Source organism: Prionailurus viverrinus, chromosome B2 (genome assembly GCF_022837055.1).
Source record: "Prionailurus viverrinus isolate Anna chromosome B2, UM_Priviv_1.0, whole genome shotgun sequence".
In the NCBI taxonomy this organism is placed as follows: domain Eukaryota; kingdom Metazoa; phylum Chordata; class Mammalia; order Carnivora; family Felidae; genus Prionailurus; species Prionailurus viverrinus.
This window is the reverse complement of record NC_062565.1, coordinates 132,669,988-132,690,979: the sequence shown is the minus strand read 5'-3', so window position 1 is coordinate 132,690,979 and position 20,992 is coordinate 132,669,988. Positions and strand designations below refer to the sequence as shown.

General features: G+C 40.5%; 1 protein-coding gene across 1 annotated transcript; it reads right to left on the bottom strand.

Moving 5' to 3' along the window:
• Window positions 1–513: 513 nt before the first annotated feature.
• On the bottom strand, window positions 514–20,871 carry RAB32 (RAB32, member RAS oncogene family). Its single transcript, XM_047858006.1, has 3 exons — window positions 20,276–20,871; window positions 5,791–6,068; window positions 514–1,653 (listed from the first exon to the last, which is right to left on the bottom strand). Exons 1-3 carry the CDS (start codon window positions 20,523–20,525, stop codon window positions 1,504–1,506), a joined length of 678 nt encoding a protein of 225 aa, XP_047713962.1. The 5' UTR covers window positions 20,526–20,871; the 3' UTR covers window positions 514–1,503.
• Between the last annotated feature and the right edge of the window lie 121 nt (window positions 20,872–20,992).

Sequence of the window (20,992 nt, the reverse complement as noted above, 5' to 3'; positions counted from 1 at the left end):
AATATTTAAATAAGGGTGTTCTTTATATTCCTTAACTTTGGAAAATCTGATTCTATATAGAATACATGTCTCAAAAGATCAAAGAGCTTATTGACTTAAGTGCAGAACATATAAACACCTTTGTGATTCCTAAGCAAAACTTAGACTTAATGAGAAGAGCAAGCTATGTTTTATGGCCCATGTCAACTATTTATTCCCAGAATACACCTGTCAGAGCAAAGGCAATTCTTGCTGATTTTTTATTTCCTGCTCTCAATAAATACATGGATCTTTTCCTATCCCATGTTCATAATAATGTATAAGACAATTTGGTCAATGCCTCATTTGCATTAGCATTGGATTATGGCACAAACACCTTTAAAATTCCTTTGAAAAGTAAGTTGGACCTTTCAGAAGGTATCAACTCCCTTAAAAACAACAGGAAAATGTGAGCAGACACGAAGTTTTCTAAGGCGGAAAAGTATACCCCATTTACCTTTCTAGAACCACATTAGTTAAAGAAAACAAAAGAGGTTTCAGTCATAATATTTATTCTTTTCCTTAACTGGGTTAAATGGTAATACAAATATTACGAGGCTGTCCTAAGTTTCTCATGTGTTTTACTTTAAATGTCCAAAACTTTACATACAAACTACGCATGACCTAGTTTCCTTCACAATTCCTACTTAGAGAATCTCAGATTTAATTGTATGTGCTTTCAAGTAGCTTCTCTGTTACCGTTACTAATACAGATTTGAAAAGACTAGCTCCAGTTAGAGAGAACTCCAACAGCAATAGCAGCCAGGCTCTCAGGTACAAAAATAAACACACGGGAGGAAGAGGAAAGCGGGAATGTTCATTTATATTGTTTCCAACTGGCAGCAACCAGAAGCCAGGACACCAGTGCACCTGCGTTGTTAGCAAGGGCACACCACGCTGGCCAGGACTAATGACATAACGTGTGATGATAACAATTTTATAGAAGTATCAAAGTTTTAAGTAGGAAAAGAACGGCAAAACAGCCTTCTGTGACTAACAGAGATGACAGCCTCCCTGGAGAGAACATAATGTGGAGATAAAAACACAGGCCCATAAAATTACTGGAAGACCTCAGGTCAGGTTTCATGACCACCCCAGTGCTTCCACTAAAAGGCACAACTTGAAAATCTTACCAAATCCTGAGGACCATCATTTTTAAAAAATGTTAAAGAGGATGTAAACATTATCCTGAATTCATGGTGACCACCCTAGAGGCCTAAGTGTGCCTGCGTTAAAGTGTGGGGTCGCGGGCAGAACCACTTTACCACACGCCCCGTGTCAGCGTAGGCTCCCTGGGGGTGCCACCACGGCCATTCTGTACAAGGAGAAAGATCTACACAACCTGAAGAAAAACCGGAGCATTCGTGTGAAGTGCAGCCCTGTGAAGACTCACAGAGCAGCACAGCCGCCCCCTTATCCATTCTCGGGCTTGGATCCAGCCCGGTCAGGCTGCACTCTGCACACAGGCCAGAAGCAGAAGCCATGTCAGCAACATTGGGACTTGCCCTCTGCTCTCAAGGTCTCCTGATCCAGTTTAATTTTGTCCTCGTTGTTTTCTTCACTAGGAAAGCTTTGGTGGTTTGCGAGAATATTCTCCACTAGGAACCGGGCGGCTTCATCTATGTTTATATTATCCTGTAATGCAGAAATGACGAACACGATGAATTCTTCAGATTAATGCTTGGAAGTAAGCATTAAGAGTATTAACGGGACTGGCCGAGTTTGTCAGAGGGGACATTCTAACACACGAGCTACCATCTTCTCCCGTACTAAAGGGTTAAACCCTAAGAGTTTAATGCCATTGAGTATAACGTGGCTAGGGAACTCTTTTCTTTTCACAAATGATCGCCCTTTCTGATGCTCCTGTTTCAAACTTCTTGCCGCTGAGATTCAATGAACTATCTCAATGGTTGAAAAGGAATCTTCATTCCCACAATGGGCTCCCACTCACATAAATGAAGGCACTAAGATGAAAACCTTCTGCCCTAGAACATCTAAGTCAATTGTTCAGGACACATTATAAAGAAGAATGTCAACGGGCTCATACCACATTAAAATATGATAAACGCATTATGTCGTCCCCCATCTCTGAGTGCAGATTATTACTTTTAATTGTCATGTGTAAATTAACCTGAAACAATGTGGTGGGTGCAACGGCCATTAAAAATATTCTAATGAGTCACAAGCTATCACAACATTTGTGCGACAGATTTATTAGCTGTCACTCACTACACGAGTAACAACACAGAGCAAAATCTGGGCTTATTTTATTTAAGTACTTAACTTCATTTTTAAATAATTTCAGGTTTACAAAACCATTGCAAAAACAGTAAAAATTCCTACATACCCTTCACTCATCTTCCTAAAATATTAACAGCTTGGAAATCCAGATTTTCAGATAAAACCAGGAAATTAGATAATAGTGTGGGCATTAATTATGAGCCTTATTCAAATTTTACCATCGTCCCAATGTCCTATTTGCCATCCAGGTGACCAGCTGTATTTCGTGCTCATGTCTCCTTGGTCTCCTTTAACCTGGGACAGTTTTTCAGTCACCTTCCCTTCCACGACTTTGACACTCTTGTAGAGTACTGGCCAGAAAATATCCCTTAGTCTGGGCTTGTTTGGTGTTTCGTATCATTAAACTCAAGTTATGCATTATTGGCAGAAGAAGGGATGTGTCCTTCTCAGTGTACAAGGAGGCACTTGCTTAGAGTCACGTCTGCCAGGCTTCTCCACTGAACAATTACTATTTATCCTTTGCCCTTAGTAAGTTCCAATATATAAATCACCTGTTGTTTTTTTTTTTTTTTACCAGTTTTACCCATTAACTTTACTATTAATTAATTTTTCCCTGAAACATTTACTACCATGGTGATTAAAGGTGACTTTCTATTTCCATCATTCCTTCTACATATATTAGTTAGAATTCTACCGTCAGTTAAAGTTTTCTCTTCTCCCTTACTTATTAATTGGTTTATTCATGTCATGGATTATTATTTTATTCCACAGATTAGATCCATTACAATAGTTATTTACTTCATTCCTCAAACTGTGTTACATTTTTGGAGCTTCTGTAAGTACGGTTCTGTTTCTTTTTGACACCTCTCCATCATTTTGTGCTCCCTTAGTTTCTGGCTCCGCAAAATATCTCTGGCGCATCTTTATTTGTCCCACTAGTCCTGGAATCAATCATTTCTCCACAAAACCCCTGTTCTTTTTACAGGAGAACAGTATTTAAAAAACAAATTCTGGGGACCAGTAAGCTCACTGGATCTGTGGTATCATTGCTCCTAAGCCCTCTGAGCAGAGAGAGGTAATCAATATATATATATATGTATGTGTATATATATATATATATATATATATATATATATATATATGCATCCACAGACCTGTAGACATCTATTTCTACATTTATCTCTGTTTATGCAAATGTGTATATATACAAACACATATATACACAAACATATATATACATATATATATATTTATATGTACATATGAAACATTAAGTTCATACTGATCTCTCCAATTTCAGTCTAACAACATGAGGTTCATTCCAGCTTTCTTCCTTATTTGCTATAATTTTCTCAGACAGTGAGAAACCTGTAAGACCTGTGCTATTTATTCAGGTATCTTTTCCAGCATCAACACAAGTTTTCTTTAATTAAAGTACTGATCTCCGAATGTCTAACTGTCACTCGGTCCCCACCCTTCCCATTATCCCAAAGAACTACAACACTCTCTAACTGCATTTAGCAGCAATTGACTAGGAACAGAAATTCCCATATTGTAATTAGTCACACATTTTCATACTACAAATCCATTGTTTGTCATAAAGGTGAAAAGATGAAGTTCACAAATTCAAAACTGTCTTTTGGCTGTGTTCCCATTAAAATTCAGATCACTGGGATTCAAGCAGGAATCAGATGTGAAGTTAGCGCCGGCCGGCTCAGAAATACAGACATTAGTGACATGTGGGCAGTACTTTTAAGGCTTGCCTAAAATTTTTAACCTAAATTTTATGCTACTGTTATTCTCTTGGGCCATTCCTGGTTTACTACTAAGGAAATTCTGCAGAAGGTGTTGCTAATATATTTGTAGGAAAGCACAGGACATATCTGACACTTCTACTGCTAACCAGTGTGTCCCTTCTCACCTCCACATGTAACGCCGTCTATAAATTTAACAAAGCTGATGACTTGCACAGTCTCAAGCTGCAGGCCACATGACACTATCATTTGTGAATCTCCCATCTAGACTCTGGGGACAAATTTGGATTTATTACCTGAGTGATTAATTCACATAAAACTTAGAGAAGAAATTTTATCTGTAATACGTGCCATCCCTTCCAACAAATCTCATGCTCTAATAAACATTACACATACCACTAATTATTTCCCAACAAAGCTGGGAAATAAAGCAAATTACCCAACGGACACGCCGCAGGAAGGGGGACGGGTTCCAGGACAAGGGCCTCCAGGAGCAGCCTCCCCCTTCTGCCATTTCTCCCGTCCTGCCTGGCTAAGTGCTCTTGCCGCGCCCACCCCTGCACTGCAGCTTTCTGCTGCTGCTGCTTTTTACTCATGAAACGAAATTTTAAGATTCTGGAATGTCTTTCTTTCAACAGACAGCCTTTAGCTTAGGAGTAAAAACCTCTGCCTCCAGCGGACACTAGTTCTGCCAATGACCCCAACATCACTCAATAGCTTTCCTTTCATTATTCTGATTGTCGGTGGCACCCAATGGTCTTCTGCGATGAGGGTGGGCTTCTGATAAAGCTAAAAGTAACCTAGTGGTAAGCAGGTACTCAGACCAGTAGATAAATCCAGTCACATTTGTTACCTAAGAGGAAAAATTCTTTTAAAAACAAAAAACAAAAAAACGTCTGCAAGAAATCCACAGAAGGCATTCCAAATGCTGGGACTGTGTTAAGATACGCCAGTCTTCTGGTTTCGGATCTTGTTTGTCATTGAGAATTTCTCAAACATTTCACCATTCTTATGTAAGTCCAATTGTTATTTGACCTCTAATGTGAAATTCCCAATGTGCATAAACAAGTTCTCTCCCCACCAATACTTTGTGCCTGTGAATTCCACCTTTGCTCTCTTGTGTATCTAGACTGGTAAGATTTTTAACAGCCGACTTAAGTGTTCTTGTTTCTCTTCAAAAAATATTTATCCCATAATCGGTGAAAGAAAGAATTCTCACTCCGCTATTCATGAAGAAGCATGTCACAAATGTTGACACTTGCCCCTTGTTCAAATTCTTTCATACACAATTAATCTGAAACTCTTCAAACATCACCTGAATACATTGTCGCTCTGACAGTTTCTGGTCCATTTTTGTTAGTACTGCACGTGACCCACATATTCGCCAGGGTCATCTCTGTCCCTATATTTTGTCAAGCCTTCAGTAAAAATTAAAAAATCCTTGTGCTTGACAAGATCCCTAAATCCCCCATAAACTCCAGTTGCAGAAGTGCTCCATTTAAAGGCTCAAACTCAGAGAATGTCGTTGTTCTTTATTCTAAATAACAGCTAATTTTTACTCTGATGGAAAACCTGCCCTTCTAGTCACCTCCCCACTAGCCAATTTTGAAAGCATTTCTGCTGCCCACTGAAGGAAACTATAACATATCCATGCTATGTTTTGCTTTTTATTAGGCTCCCAAAACCCACTCACATAAACCTGTCTAAATGTTTTATAGCTATAGCTCAGATTTAGGACTTAAGAGCAGAGCAGATACAAACACGAAGCAGACCTCACCTTTGCCGAGGTTTCAAACCATCCAGTGAAACCATGTTCTTTGCAGAACTGGTCCAACTGGGAAGGATTCTGGCCACCATCCTTTTTCTGGTCACATTTATTAGCTAAGAGGACAGCAGGAATAGGGCTGCCATTTGGAAGATGGACTTTACTATCCAGATCACTTTTCCATTTTAAGACGGCCTCAAACGTGGAACCTCTCGATATATCAAAGACTACAAAAGCACCAACAGCTTCTTTGTAGTATACTCGGGTCATGTTGCCAAACCGCTCCTGCCCTAGAAGTAAATATAAAAAGAGATTAAGAACTCATAATTCAGACTGAGTCTATATTTAGATATAAGGCCTCTGACTCTAGAACAGTGCTGTAAACACGGGTTTCCCATTCCATAGCAAAGAAACTGGTGGGATGCACAGACCCATGTGGCCGATCGTGTGGTCTCAGTACGGAACTAACTAGCGTTGTGTTCTGTGAATGTACAACATATGCTCCATAAACATCCAGATGACGGTGGTTGAATCTACAGAGCCCAGCATTTCCCTCTGCATTTCCCCAGTCTAAGAGAAAGGCTAAAGGGAAAAAGAAAGCCGGGAGCGGAGGGGAGAAGAGACAGAACAGAAGAAAATGAAGCTTGCACGAAGAAGATAAGTATGGTGGGTAAAACGCAGTCGAAAAGACTAAGACTGGATAAGAGATAAAGGAGTTCATCTTTCGTCCCTGTCTCTAGGCTGTACCCGCTTTGGACGCTGCTTGCAAGATTGCTGTCTTCTAAGAAGGCAGACGCGTGCAAACCTACTAGCAAAAAGTGGCACAATTATCTGTGTGATTGAAAGAAGGACCAACTGCAGAGTTCTTCAAATATCATACTTTTAAAATAACTTACCGTGTTCAATAGTTTGGGGAAAATCCTACTGCTTCGCATACCACATGGACTTTGCAAAGCGTTCTCTTTCCGTCTGGTATCACACTGTTCTTTGACATAGGAAGGACCCTTATCTTCATCTAACAGATGAAAAACCACACAAAGAGCTGCTTGGCCAGGATTACAGTGGCACTGACTAACTAAGACAGCACTAGAACCCAGGTCTTCTGAGTCCCATGCACCCCTGTTGCCAGCCATTCTGAACTATCTTACAGTTACTCTGACTTCTAAGGCATTTACCTTCCGTCTGTCGAGTTACTGACTAGAGTACTAAGGAAATATGACTGGCAATCAATGTAAATCGAAGATGTGAAACTCTGATCAATGATAAAAACAAAGCTGACAGGACACTTTCCTGTTAAAACATATGATGAAAAAACACTCTATCTACATTTCGTTGATAGTAACAAATGCAAAGCTGCCCACAAAAAATATTTTCTTTCTCCTCCAAATTCTACTAGAGCATCATACAATGTTAGATATTGCTTAATGAAATAATGGGAAAAGAACACTATAGGCAAGCTTAAATGGAAAAACCTGAAGTTCATTTGTGGTTTGTCGTAACTCCTCATATGGGCTTACCTGAAGTTGTACTATGACAGTTCAGATGTCTGAACTTTATTATAACAGTCACATATGAAACCCCACTATCATATTTATATTTTACTGGTAATGTAAATCTGCCCAGCCAACTATATAGTTACTGGATCACAATGCTGACAATTATAAGAAATTAACATTGTACCTTTTCCTTAAACTTATACTTCATAACTACACACAGCATGTTCACAGAGGATATACCAACTGATCAAAGTCAATATCACTAATCTGCAAAACGACTATGTAGATGCATTAAAGTGGTTCTGAGTTCAATTTTAACTAGAGAACACATACTGCCAATTTTTGTTTTTATAAAATTTAATTATTAAATATAAAATGACTATGGCAAAAAAGGAAATTAGCCTCATTAAGATAGTCCAGATTACATGATTATTTCATATTAGAAGAAAGTACTCTTTAGAACTATCCCTTCAATTTAGAAAAGAGGGTAGGATGCCAAACTAGTAAAAGTATAGAAATTCAGAAGTAATAAAGAACGATTAAGCTTTAGTGAGTGTTGCTTTGTTTACTGAATCATCTATAAATCCCTAAAAAGATTTCTTTCAACCAATCATACTAAGTCATATACAAATTTGTATTCACATAAACTTTCTGATAAAATATAAGAAAATTAGAAATGTATTATGACAAGGAATTTTCGAGATGGACCTGTGGATTAGAAATATCAGGTTACTGGCGCACCTGGGTGGCTCAGTCGGTTAAGCGTCTGACTTGGCTCAGGTCATGATCTCACAGTTCATGAGTTCGAGCCCCGCATCGGGCTCTGTGCTGACAGCTCAGAGCCTGGATGAAGCCTGCTTTGGATTCTGTGTCTCCCTCTCTGCTCCTCCCCCACTCATGTTCTGTCTCTCAAAAATAAATAAACATTAAAAAAAAAAATCTTTAAAAGAAAAAAAAGAAATAATCAGGTTACATTCCCTAGGTTCCAAGGTTAGTATTCAAAACTCTCTGATAGTCTCAGAGTGTGCTTTCTAAAAACCACACTATATGGCAATTCAAAATAGTGTCAATTATGCTATTAAGCAAATGAAAAGTACAAACTGGGAGAAAAAAATGCAAACCCTCTATCTGGTAAAGGACTTATACCCTCCAAACTCCAGAGTAAGAAGATAAAAAATCTAATTAATAAAGTAAGCAAAAGACTGGAACAGATGCTTTATCAAAGAATGCATACAATGACAAGCAAAGGAAAAGATGCCTAGCATCATTAATTACTGGAGAAATGCAAATTTCAATCACAACTAGGGTGCCTGGGTGGCTCAGTTGGTTGAGCATCTGACTCTTGATTTCAGCTCAGGGTTGTGGGATTGAGCCCCATACCAGGTTCGGTGCTAAACATATAGTCTGCTTAAGATTTTCTCTGTCTCTCTCTCCCCACCCCTCGTCTCTGCTCATGCTCTCTCTAAAAAATTAAAAAGAAAAATAAATTTTTAAATCATAACCAGCTTCCCCTTCATGCCTATGAGAATGGCTAAAATAAAAAGTCTGGTTTTACCAAGTATTGGTGAAGAAATGGAGCAATCAGAACTCTTACTTACTACTGGTAAGAATAAGAATCTAGAATAGTACATCCATTTGGGAAACGATTTGACAGTTTCTTCAAAATTTAAACATATACCTACCATACAACCAACACATTCTACTCCTAGGTATTTGCTCAAACAAAATGAAAGCACATGTCTACACAAAGTCATGTTCATGAATGCTCATAGGTGCTTTATTTTTAATAGTCGAAAATGGTAATCAATAAAATATGGTATATTCATACAATGGAATATAACAACAGAAAGGAAAGGAATAGATTATGGATGAAAATAACAAAATAGATGAATCTCAAAATAATTAAGCTAAGTGAAAGAAACTAGACCAGAGAGGGAATAGGTAATACTATATGAATGCATTTATATCAAATCCTTAAAAATAAAAACTATAGTGACTTAGTAAGAGGAAGCCCATCAGTGATTATCTTGGGCAAGGCAGTGAGACAGGTTCGGAAATACTTTTGCAATCTTGATCATAGTGATGTTTCACTACTGTTTACATGTCAAACATCAAATTGTACAGTTTGTTGTATTGTCGATTAGGTATAATAAAGCTATAAAAAAATAATACCTACAGATGGTCACTGGGAAGGTTTAATGCAAAATGTCTGCCTGAGAGTCTTTTAGGGAAGAGTACAACAAACTATAATTCATGGTCAAACCTCGTTAAATAAAGTTTTACTGGAATACTATCACCTTCATCCGTTTATCGGTTTCTTCATCGGTTTTCATTCTACAATGGCAGAGTTGAGTAGTCGCAACAAAGAGTAAATGGCCCATAAAACCTAAAGTATTTGCTACTTCTATTCTAGAGGGTTAGGGGATAGTCTATACCTTGAACTGACACTGGTATATAAAAATTCATGAAGGACTTAAGATCTGTGTATGTAAATTATACTTTAAGTTCAAAAAAGTAAAATGTCAGGCTCATGGTAAGCACTGTGTAAATGTTAGCTAGTATTAAGTGCTCAATAAATGTATTACATGATGAAAGCCTAAGTATCCTTTTTAAAATGGTACAATTAAACATAGCAAAACCTTTAACTATTAGCTAGTTATATGCTGTAAACTGTAGTGGTGAAAACAGTTGGCAGAGGAAAATGAACTTGAGGAAAGTACAAATGTACTAGAGAATCAAAATACCAAGCACCCAGGGACGCTTCAGTCAGTTAAGTAAACATCCAACTTTGGCTCAGGTCGTGATCTCACAGTTTGTAGGTTCAAGCTCCACACTGGGGTCTGTGCTGACAGCTCAGAGTCTGGAGCCTGCTTTGGATTCTGTGTTTCCCTCTCTCTCTGCTCCTCTCCTGCTCATGCTCTGTCCCTCAAAAAATGAATAAACATTAAAAACAAAATTTAAATACCAAGCACCCAAAGGTCAAGCAATCCTAGGCAAGTAACTCTGTCGGCCTCAGTAAGTCATGTGTCTTTAGAGGATTTTAGGGATCTTCTAAGCCCTCCCAGCTCTTCCTTCTGATGTTTTAGGTTTCTGTGTGATAACTTTAATGTTATAATGATTTGCTAAAGATTCTTCAATCACTGAATCCAGACAGCAATGGGGATCAAATATAAATAATCCAGCATGAAAAGGCCAAGCCATGCATTTAGGGAAATTGCTTACTTTCCAACAGAATAGTGAAATATACTTCCTATTTTACTGAGTTCATTATCTTTTTAATTCTGAAGTAATTCTGAAAAATTCTGAAGTAATCCATTAGTGCTTCAGAGATACTCTTGAACTGGTCAAAAAACCTAAAAAGCACAAATTTCTAAAATATGTAATATTTAATTAGAAAATAGGGGCGTCTGGGTGGCTCAGTTAAGTGTCTGACTCGGTTTTCGCTCAGGTCATGATCTCACAGTTCGTGAGTTCTAATCCCACATTGAGTCCTACATTGGGCTCCACGCTGGCAGTATGGAGCCTGCTTGGGTTCTCTCTTTCTCCTTCTCTCTCTCCCAAAATAGATGAATTTAAAAAAAAAAGTCTTTAATTAGAGAATAAAGAGACAATGAATTCATTTAAAATAATAATCTTAACATGAAATTGAGAGTTGTTCTCCCAAAAAACCTAACAAGGCAAAACCTAGATTTAACTATTTTGGTTTCAAAGGTTTAAATACATGGATATATCAAGCTCTTCCAGTCGTTAAACTGGAAAATAACATAAAGTTTGCCACTAGAGTAAGAGCTGCATCCTATAACTTCGTTATTATTTCTCCTTGGGTAATTTTATCTATTCTCTTGTTATTGTCTAAAAGAAAGAACCACAGTGGAAAACAAAACTAATGTTCATGAATATTCCATTCTCCTCCATTTCTAAGTGTGTGAAGGATCACACTCTTCTGCCCCCACTGAGTCAGGAGTGGCTACGAACTCGTCTTGGCCAATGAAAGGTGAACAGAAGTGTCACTTTTAAGCAGAATCACTTGGCTGACAGTGTCCCTGTCCTGCTGCAGCAGGCTCGAACCCTAATTTTGAGAGGAGAGTATCATGAGATGGTAGAGCCTCCATTAGTCTGAGTCTTCAGGTAGTTTCAATGAAAAATGCCTTCACATCTCTACCACTGCCCCAACCTCTGCCCTCACCGTGGGCATGAAGAGTGAGGAATAATTATTTTAAGCCATTGACGTTTTTAATGTGGTTGGAACTCCAACATAACCTAATCTATCCTGACTAATACAGCCCCCAAATCGTGTCTAGATTTGATCTCCACTCAAAAACGTGCAGTAAGTTCCTTGCATGTATCAGGCACTGTGCTAGATACTGGTGAACAGCATGGAACAATCAATATGATTTCCTCTCCTGAGGAGCTCACAATCTATTTGAGGAAATAGACAAACTGCACCACAGGGTGTTAGGTGTCATCAGAGATATGAAAAGTATATCATGGTATCAAACGAAGGGATGCTCTTCATTGAGGTACGTAAGCTAATCTTAGTAGTTCTGAAAGACACGTTATCAAGAAATGCCATTCAAATGCTTACCTGTCATGAAAATCAGTTGTCTTTATTCCTTTGTCTCTATACTGTAGATGCAGCAATGCCCAAAACCCACCAGCAGTCACCCTAGTCAGAGCCAGGCTCACCATCAACGGACTAAACAGATTCAAGTATTTAATCTCTAGATACAATCTCCAGCAGTGCTGAGTCTTTCTCATGGGAATGATGCATTCTAGTACTTACCTTTCACAACACTTCAGGAGTTAGCCCTTTCTAAGTTTAAAAAAGGGGTAAGGACCAAACCTACCAACAGGGCAGACTTTCACATTTACATTAGAATTGCACTGGAATTCTGTAGAATCTTGGACTTTTTTTTTTTTTCCTTAATTTTAGACAAGAAATATAAAGAATGCTCCCTGGGAAGTAGTCAATCAACCATTCTAAGTTCAGTCCAAGAAAATTTTATTGTTCTCGATCCTACTTTCCACAAATGCATAAATAAAATGCAGGAAATTCCCACTATGCTGAGTGCCCCTGGGTTGTATCATAGGACAGGAGAGGATGGGGTAGAGAAGTCTGCAGTTATTAAATACAAAGACAGATGCATGAGTTTTGTTTCATGGGGTGTGTGTGTGTGTGTGTGTGTAGAGTTAAAGCTTATGGCAATATAAAAATTCAGCACGACCTGGGAGATCTTCCTGTCACGAGATCTGTAGAAGTAGCTCAAAGAGTGTGACAGGGAATCAGCAACACCATCTTCCTTAACTGGTGTTGTAGTCATTTCTTAATGTGGGGGGGGGGGGGGGGGGGGGAAGGACCACTTTCATGCCTTCCTGACCAACACTTAAATGGACAACATTGTAACTGCCAGATGCCACCTCACATCACCTAATCCAACCTCTCCTATTTTACAGATGAGAAAATAAAATCCCGGGGAGACAGAATTACTCAAATTGCCCAGGTTGATTTGTTATCTAATGTGCTGTCCAATCTGTTAGCCAAATACTTTCTGGAGGACACATTGTTCCACATGTCCCATACTTCTGAATACACCCAAGGCAGTGCCATCAGCCTACAGTGACTTTCTTTAAGGATAGCAGAGCCCTATTACACAAGGTAATCCCTTTCTCATAGTCTCTTAGGGCTTTACCACAGCAGCTACGAGAAATGCCCCACTGCTGAGTGCTTTAGTGACCCCAATACTAGTGGCAGCCTCTTTTATCCATATTGCTGTAGGCATATTTCCAGAATATTCCAAATGACTCTAAATGCTTTCTTTTAAAAAAGTGTGTTACTTCCTTCTCTAGAAGACGGAATCTTTATTGTAACTAGATATCTTGGCAATGAGAATGAAGAAAATGAACACAGTGCTAGTCATCTAGGCTCAAAGATATCTAATCTTGGCAATGAGAATGAAGAAAATGAACACAGTGCTAGTCATCTAGGGTGAAGCCCTAGATTTCCCAGCTGCCCTTGCAGCAAGACATGCATATTTGACTAGAGCGCAAAGACAAAGAATATGACGATATGACGAAGGAATGGTTGTGTGATGCAGTGTCAGCTTTGGCCCATGGAGACTTTAAGGTTCTGCTCAGCAGCTGTGGACTGCCCAACCATGGACTTACCAGGTGAGAGAATTAACCTCTTTGTTAAAATCACGATGCATAGTGGTGTCAGAGGAAGGCAGATCTATCGAAACAGTTGATCCTAACGAATCTGCATTTTAAGCGCCGCAGGTGAGCCTGATGGAGGAGTCTCCATATAATCACACTAAAATAGAACAATGTATTTAGCTTAATTTCAAAAAGCAACAAAAAAAGTCACTACAGAGGATGCTTAAGGAAAATATCTGGACAGAAGTGAATGGAAAGAAGGCAGAAGAGGAGAATGTAAGGCCGTGTGTCAGCTAGAAAGACCAACCAAGATCCATAAACTAACCCCTACTGTCCATTTATTTTTATGTGGTTCATCTTTCTCAAAACAAGACTGAAGAAATTACATGTTTCTAGCTTCCTTGATTGCAAAAAGTGAGAAAAGCACTTTTGAAAATACAACTGAGTAGAATTCTAAAGCATTTTTACCTCATCTTGCAGAAATCTGCAACCCCTATCATTTATGTCTGTACTGTTCTCACCATCCAGATCTCTGCAACCAAAACACAACCTAAACTTGTTCACTTAGCCTACCCTCTCCTTTTTTTTTTTATTTTTGAGAGACAGAGAGACAGTGAGAGAGAGAGAGAGAGAGAGAGAGAGAGAGAGAGAGAATCCCAAGCAAGCGCCATGCTCAGCACGGAGCCTGACATGGGACTCAATCCCAGGACCATGAGATCATGACCTGAGCCAAAATCAAGAGTCGGATGCTCAACCAACTAAGCCATGCAGGTGCCCCAGCCCACTCTCTACTTCTTAAGTGTTGACTAAGTGTGAAATCATCACTAGTTTCAGGATATGCTGTTCTTGAACTACAAATCTGAGGCCTTCAAAGTTTTCTTCTTTGGAACAGCACTTTATCTCTCAGTCTTTTCTAACAAATGCCTAGAAGTATGTATTCATGATGGGTTTTTTTTCTATATTATAATTCTTTGATATCTTGGGGCCTTGTGGACCAGCAGAGAGCCTGCCTCTCCCAGGGTTAGCTAGTTCTGAGAGACTGCAAACAACCTGCTGAAAGCACATCTTGGATAGGCAAACCAACCAATTCGGAATCCTTACCATCCCTTTTTTCAGGCATTTTTAAGGCTCCTGCAGTCTAAGTCACTATCTTCCTGCCCTAAATCACCCATGGCCAGGTACTAAACAAATAGGGACCACCCCCATAGCCCAACGCCCACTGAAATAGGTCAAACTAACCAATCCTAAGCTTGCTCTGCTTGCCTGTACTGCCTTGGCCATTCCTTCTTGCAAAAACCACAATAAAGGCTCTAGCCCATGCTTATCCCTTGCTCCTTCTGCCTCTTGACCAACCCTGGGGCTTCCCCATGTGGTCCTGCATGGGATGGATGCTCCCTCCTCTTGGGATCTATGAGTAACAAACCATCTTTTCAATGGTGATCATCTTCTGGTGTATTGGCCTTACCATACCTGATAAAAACAAAAATCTTGGGTACACTTTAAAATAGAATATGAACGAATCACTGAAATTTCCATATCAGAAGCTTAAGAAAATCAGAAGGTCAAGAAAAGAAATTCATAATGGATAAAATTTCTCCTATAATATATCTGAAAGTAATACTGCCTCTCGAAAGTAACGCATGGCTTGTAGGTTTAATCAGTGAGATCACAGAGTAGACCATGCAAACATCTATAATTATTACCTTGCTTTTCCAGGTGTGCTCTACAAGCGTATATCAATAAAACAGCTCTGTTATCTTCAGAAAGTCCAGTGTGGAAAGTCTTTCAAAATCCCCTCCAAAAATGATGGAGCCGACCAAAGAGTATCTACATTGGAAGTTCAGTGTTTTATAATTAAGAAGAGTATAATAACTGGAAATTCTGGACTGATAATTAAAGAGATGATAATTATTGCAAAGGGGTTTAACATATGAATCATGTGCACTACTATACGGATGACCAGAACATTTGCTAATTTAGACAAGAGTCTGCTAGACTCTCAGATGACATTCTTTGGAGTGTTTTGACACCAGTGAACCAAAAATTCACTGAACAATTAAAAGCTTATTTTCATATTTCAGCATCAGAAGACATGTCTTTGTATAGTGCCATCGATTATCTGTGTTTCCTTGGTCAAGTTATTATACTTCTCTGTATTTAGACTATGGGATCTCTAAAAGCCTATACAGTTCAACTCAAATAGTAGAATGATTAGGAAAATGGGGGAAAAGTCAAACTTTAGTACTTTTATCAATGTCCCACTCCCTCTACTACTAACCTGGGCACTTTTCAGTTTATGTGGGCCAATTGAGGCAACTGAAAATGGTAACATATTAAAAAAAAAAAAAAAAAAGGGCAATAGGCATATGTTAATATGTTGTTACACTGTCTGCCTGGGCAATTGGGGATACAAAATCCAGACTGGAGCACCCAAAGTGTCTCAGGATTCACAAACTGAGGAAGATTTAAAGACATAAAATGGGGGCACCTAGGTGGCTCAGTGGGTTGAGTGTCCGACTCTTGATTTCAGCTCAGGTCATGACAATCCCAGGGTCATGGGATAGAGCCCCATATCGGGGCTCCGTGCAGCTGGGAGCCTGCTTGGGATTCTCTCTCCTCCCCTCCCTCTCTTTCTCTCTCTTAAAATAAATAATTTTTTTAAAAAGAGATGTAAAATGGAACAGTAGGTTTTGTTTGTAATTCAACACAGCATTTTAGTCTGTATAAGGCTAAGGACAGGAAGACTGTACGGAAGTCAGATATAAGGAAGATTTTAAAAATCCCTTTAAGTGAGTTATTAAGTAATTGGAAAGTCATTGTAAATTCAGTGTTGAAGAGGGAGACTACAAATAACTATAGACTAATTCCTCAGAGCACTTCTTCTGCATATTTAGAAAAAAACTGAATTTTAATAATTTTTGACTAATAGATACTTTGAAGGTCAAGAAAGCACTGGAGATAATATTTAAGATTCTTGCTCATGAGGGTTAAAGGAGAGTTATGAAAGACAAGAAGAGGCCATGAGGTACAGTGATCAGTGACTGCCACTGTGGAAAATGGGATAAGAAAAGCAGGATCAACGTTCTAATTTAGGCTGGGGATCAAAAAAAAAAAAAAAGTGAATCTAAGTATAGTTTATATAATTGATAATGTCTTCCAACCATGCATTTTATACTTCAGTAAATACTATTTACATGAACTTCAGAGTAGAATGTTCCTGATTGGTTCGTTGGTCCAAAGTTTTTTTTACAGAAGATTTTTACTCAGATTTTTATACAGAAATACTAATCCTAAAAAGTGAAGCGTGGCAGAAGAGACCAGGCCCCCAGAAAACGCCACTTTGGCATAAGGATTAATTTGAACTAAAGGGACTTTAAAAAGAGCAGGTGCCCAAAAGGTACTCTAATCTCTCTTTTTTCTTCCTGAAAGCAGACGAGAAAACCCCCACAGGAGAGACGTCCTCTCTCTACCAGGAGGAAAGAAACATTCCTATCACCACGGACAGGAATTGAAGCTGGGAGAATTCTCTATAAACACACCATACAAAATAACTCTTATTTTCCTTTAGCCTCCCCATATATTTTAGTTATTTTCCCACAATTCTCTCCCTTTGTTCAACCTGGTATAAAAGCACTTAGGTTTTGTCACTTCTTTGGGTGTTCATTTTCTTATGAGGACTCCTGTGTCAGGTAAAACTTAGGTGACATAAATTTCTGCTGTTAATCTGTCTCAGATTGATTTCTTTTTTTTTTCTTTTTTTAATTTTCAGGCTTTGCTGAAAACTCTAAGAAGGCAGAGATAAAGTTTTGCCTCCCCTACAAAAGCAATCACTTCAGTGAATACGGGAAGACTAAATTATATTAGTTCTAAATGGACAAACTTGTTTTTACTTTTTTTTTAAATGTTTATTTAGTTATTTTGAGGGGGAGCAAGGGGAGGGGCAGGGAGAGGGAGAGAGAGAATCCCAAGCAGGCTCCACAGAGCCTCAGGTAGGGCCTGAACTCACAAACCATGAGATCATGACCTGAACGAAACCAAGAGTTCGATGCTTAACTGACTGAGCCACCCAAGCGCCCCAAGAGACCACTATTTAAAACATTGCTGGCCTATAATAAATGGGTTCATTTATGTAACAACAACAAAAAGAAGATCAGAGACATCTCTTGCTACCTCTTAATTTAGTAGTATTTATTAAACTTTTTGAAAAGCTTACTGAAGACTTCAGTGTCTTAGTATATATTTCAGTCCTGTGTTAAGAGCCATCTTCAAACAGGTATGGGGTAAGAGACGGTTGCCCAAAACAAAAATTATATTGAGGTGCATCGGTATTTTGTAGCTACATTCATTTGATGCAATAAGAAAGCATTTGGAAGGCCTGTACCCAAGAATCACTGTGGTTCCTAATCTGAAGAGTTTAGCTTAAACTGCCCGGCCACATTTATGGAAAACATTTGGCCAACTCCTCCCTGTTACCCCTGCCAAAGTTTCCAAGTATAGAGACCCAACAAAATTCCTTGACCATCTTTCTCATCTCTAACGCAACAGTAAAAAACTAGTCACAGGGCCACACCTTAAGTTAGTCATATCAACTGGCCAGCCCTACCTACTGTTTTGCAATCAAGGAGTATTTCTAAACTTTCACAATTAAAGATCATTCAATGTTGTAACTACATAAGGCAAATATGTTTAGCCATGGGGAACTTTTTGGAGTGGCCTTCAGTTTGCTTCATTACATCATGACCACTTAACTCAAATGGTATGAGCTAGGATTCACTAAGAGGTCAAATATTCAAAGCAAACATAGTTAATGATGTAGCTCCCTAAGCCCCAAGTGAAAGCCAAATTATTTCTGTGTTAACTTCCTTATATATTAAGACTCCATCTCTGGAAATCTTATTGATAAGGTGAGACTAGTAATTTTCAACTACCTCATTAATTTACCCCTAATCTTTTTAACAGCTCGTGTGTACTTGCTGAATGGTACTGAACATCCAGGAATCCCTTTTAGAGATCTTAAAATTCTGCTTTCTGTCCCCGCACAGCTCAACCTTTGCATTTAGGGAAAAGTGCAAGCACATTCCATCTAGGCCAATGTGTACCAGAGTCTGACAAGACTGATTATGTCTCTTTCCTGGCTGCATAGGTCTGTTACAGCTGGACAAAAAAATAAGAGGTGATACCCAGGGAGAAAATTACTCATGACTTTGCTTTCCCAAGCCTCCAAATACCAGCATTTTTGCTGGAAGCTTAAAAACACAAATGTGCCAATAAAATCTTTTATTTACCTGCAGTGAAATCCAATCATAATAGCTAAATATGATATTATTTAACAAGAAGAATAAGGCAAAGTCAACAACCCTCCTAGGTGAGGGGTGTAAAATCTTCACGGAAATCTGTAGCGACAATGAAGATTCCTGCAGAATGACTATCACATGGTAAGGCAACCTTTAGAATTTATGACTTTGTCAAGAAGCAATACTACTATTCATAAGTGTCTGTGAAACAGCAGGAAGTATTTCAAAAGAAGCCTGACTTCAAAAGATGACTTTTCAAACGAACTTTTGGTTTTCTGTAACCAAAAGGGAAAAAAGAAAAAAAAAAAAAAAAAAGCTGAGCCCAGGGCAGATTATCCTCCTTTCTGTGAGGGACTGTCATACATAAATTTATTTGCATATCTGAGGCAGAAAAGTCTGTTCTTGAATAAGTGAGTATTTAGGTTAATATACATAGGTTAATTCTTCAATACTTTTTCATATGTAATAAGCTGTTGGTGAAAAAAACACTGCCTAACAGACAGACCTGTGTCCCCCCCACTCATTTGCCAGCTGGGTGACCATACCTTCCACAGTTGATGCATCTGTAGCGTGAAGGATGGTCTCTCGCTCTGAACATTCTCCCATCCAGATTCTCTATTGCAGACTGAGCTTCTTACCAGCAATGATTGAACAGGGTAACTTTTGCTATCACTTCCATATTTAAACTTTCCAAAAGTCACCATCTTTTTAAATGCCCACACTCCACCCACCCCACCAGACAGAGCTCAAATTTTCATAAATTAGAGCAAGGAGAATATGCACCCCCTTCAAAGAGGGGCATTATGCTCCCAAATTGTCAACTGAAAGCAAATGCCAGGGAAACAATCTATTGTGGTGTGGAGTGGGGCAGGGCCAGGAGTGGGGTTAGGCCTTGGCTTAAGGAGGGAGGCAGGATTCAAGAGTAGCTTTCCCAAATCTTCCCCAGGGTGCAGGGGTTGTTAAGGACTCACCTAGGAGATCACCCTACCTGAAGAATAGAATTTCACTTAGAAAGAAGGGTCTCAGATCCAAGGTGAGTGATGAAACACATTCTGAAAAGGCACCTGGTTGCTAGCCTTGGTTGTGTCACTATCTAGGAGGGTCACTTGGGGGCAATCATTCAACTTTTGTGCTCCTCTGTGAAATGTTAAAGCTGGTTGAGAGGAGCTGGCCCCTGCCCCCCCCCCCCCCCCTCCCACTCTTCCTCGTGTATATAACTTGTCATCATTCAGAGTTAAAACTCCAGGAAAAGCCCCCATGGCTGTTTCACCTCTGGTCAGGGGAGGGAGGGAAAGAGAGAGAGCACGTTGGAGTGGAGAGGGCCACCTTTCCATCTCTTAAAAATGAGATGCTTTCTGCAGACTTAGTAGAGGCATCTAACCAGGGTTATTTATTTACGCATTTCTCGATCTTGTCCTGCTTTTAAACCCTTCAACTACTACTGCCCCTTACCGTTGTCGTGATCCCACTGGGGTCCACCCAGCCACGTCCCTTTCCGTGTGGCTACCTGAGTTAGCCGCCGGCTCTCGACGGAGGCCGCAGCCCGCCACTTACCGGCGATGTCCCATAGCTGCAGGCGCACCAGCGTCCGGCTGTCCCAGTTGAGGACCTTGAGGGCGAAGTCCACCCCGATGGTGGCCCGGTAGTGCTGGGAGAAGAGCTGGTGGACGTAGCGCTTGATGATGCTAGTCTTGCCCACGCCGAGCTCGCCGATGACCAGCACCTTGAAGAGGTGCTCGCGGGTCTCGGGCGCGGAGGCCGCCGCCGTCCCCAGGACCGGGTCCCCGGCTGCCCCGCCCGCCATGAGCGCCCCCGGCCCCGCTCCAGCCGGCCGGCTGCCCCCCGCGAGCTCGGGCTCCGCGCCGGGGTCGCCGCCCTGCCGCGTCTTCCCCGCGCGCCCGCGGAGCCCCCGTCGGCCGTCGCAACGTCCCGAAGCCGGCCGCCCTGCGCCCGCGCCACCGCCCGACGGGTCACAGGACCCGGAACCTACCGCGGCGGCAGCCGAGCGGGGCGGGGAAAGGGCCGGGGACTGGCCGGCGGGGGAGGACCCGGAGGGGAGGCCGCTTCCCTCCGCCGCCTGCGCTCTGGGCGGGCGGCCGGGCGGGAGCCGGGAACTTCCTTTCCCGGGGCGTCCCCTCCTCGCAGGGGCGCGCGGAGCCCGGCCGCCCCCTGCTGGCCCTGGGCGGTTCGAGGTGGGCCTGAAAAAGTGCGGAGGCCACGGAGCCCGCTCGCGAACGCCGGGGTCGGGGCGCGCAGGCGCGGGGGTAGTGG

Coding starts and splice junctions, on each gene's coding strand:
- RAB32 (XM_047858006.1), bottom strand. CDS start 20,525: ATGGCGGGCGGGGCAGCCGGGGACCCGGTCCTGGGGACGGCGGCGGCC. Junction 6,069..20,275: donor GCAGCTATGGGACATCGCCG/GTAAGTGGCGGG, acceptor ATTTACTTCTAG/GGCAGGAGCGGTTTGGCAAC. Junction 1,654..5,790: donor GGTTTGAAACCTCGGCAAAG/GTGAGGTCTGCT, acceptor TCTGCATTACAG/GATAATATAAACATAGATGA.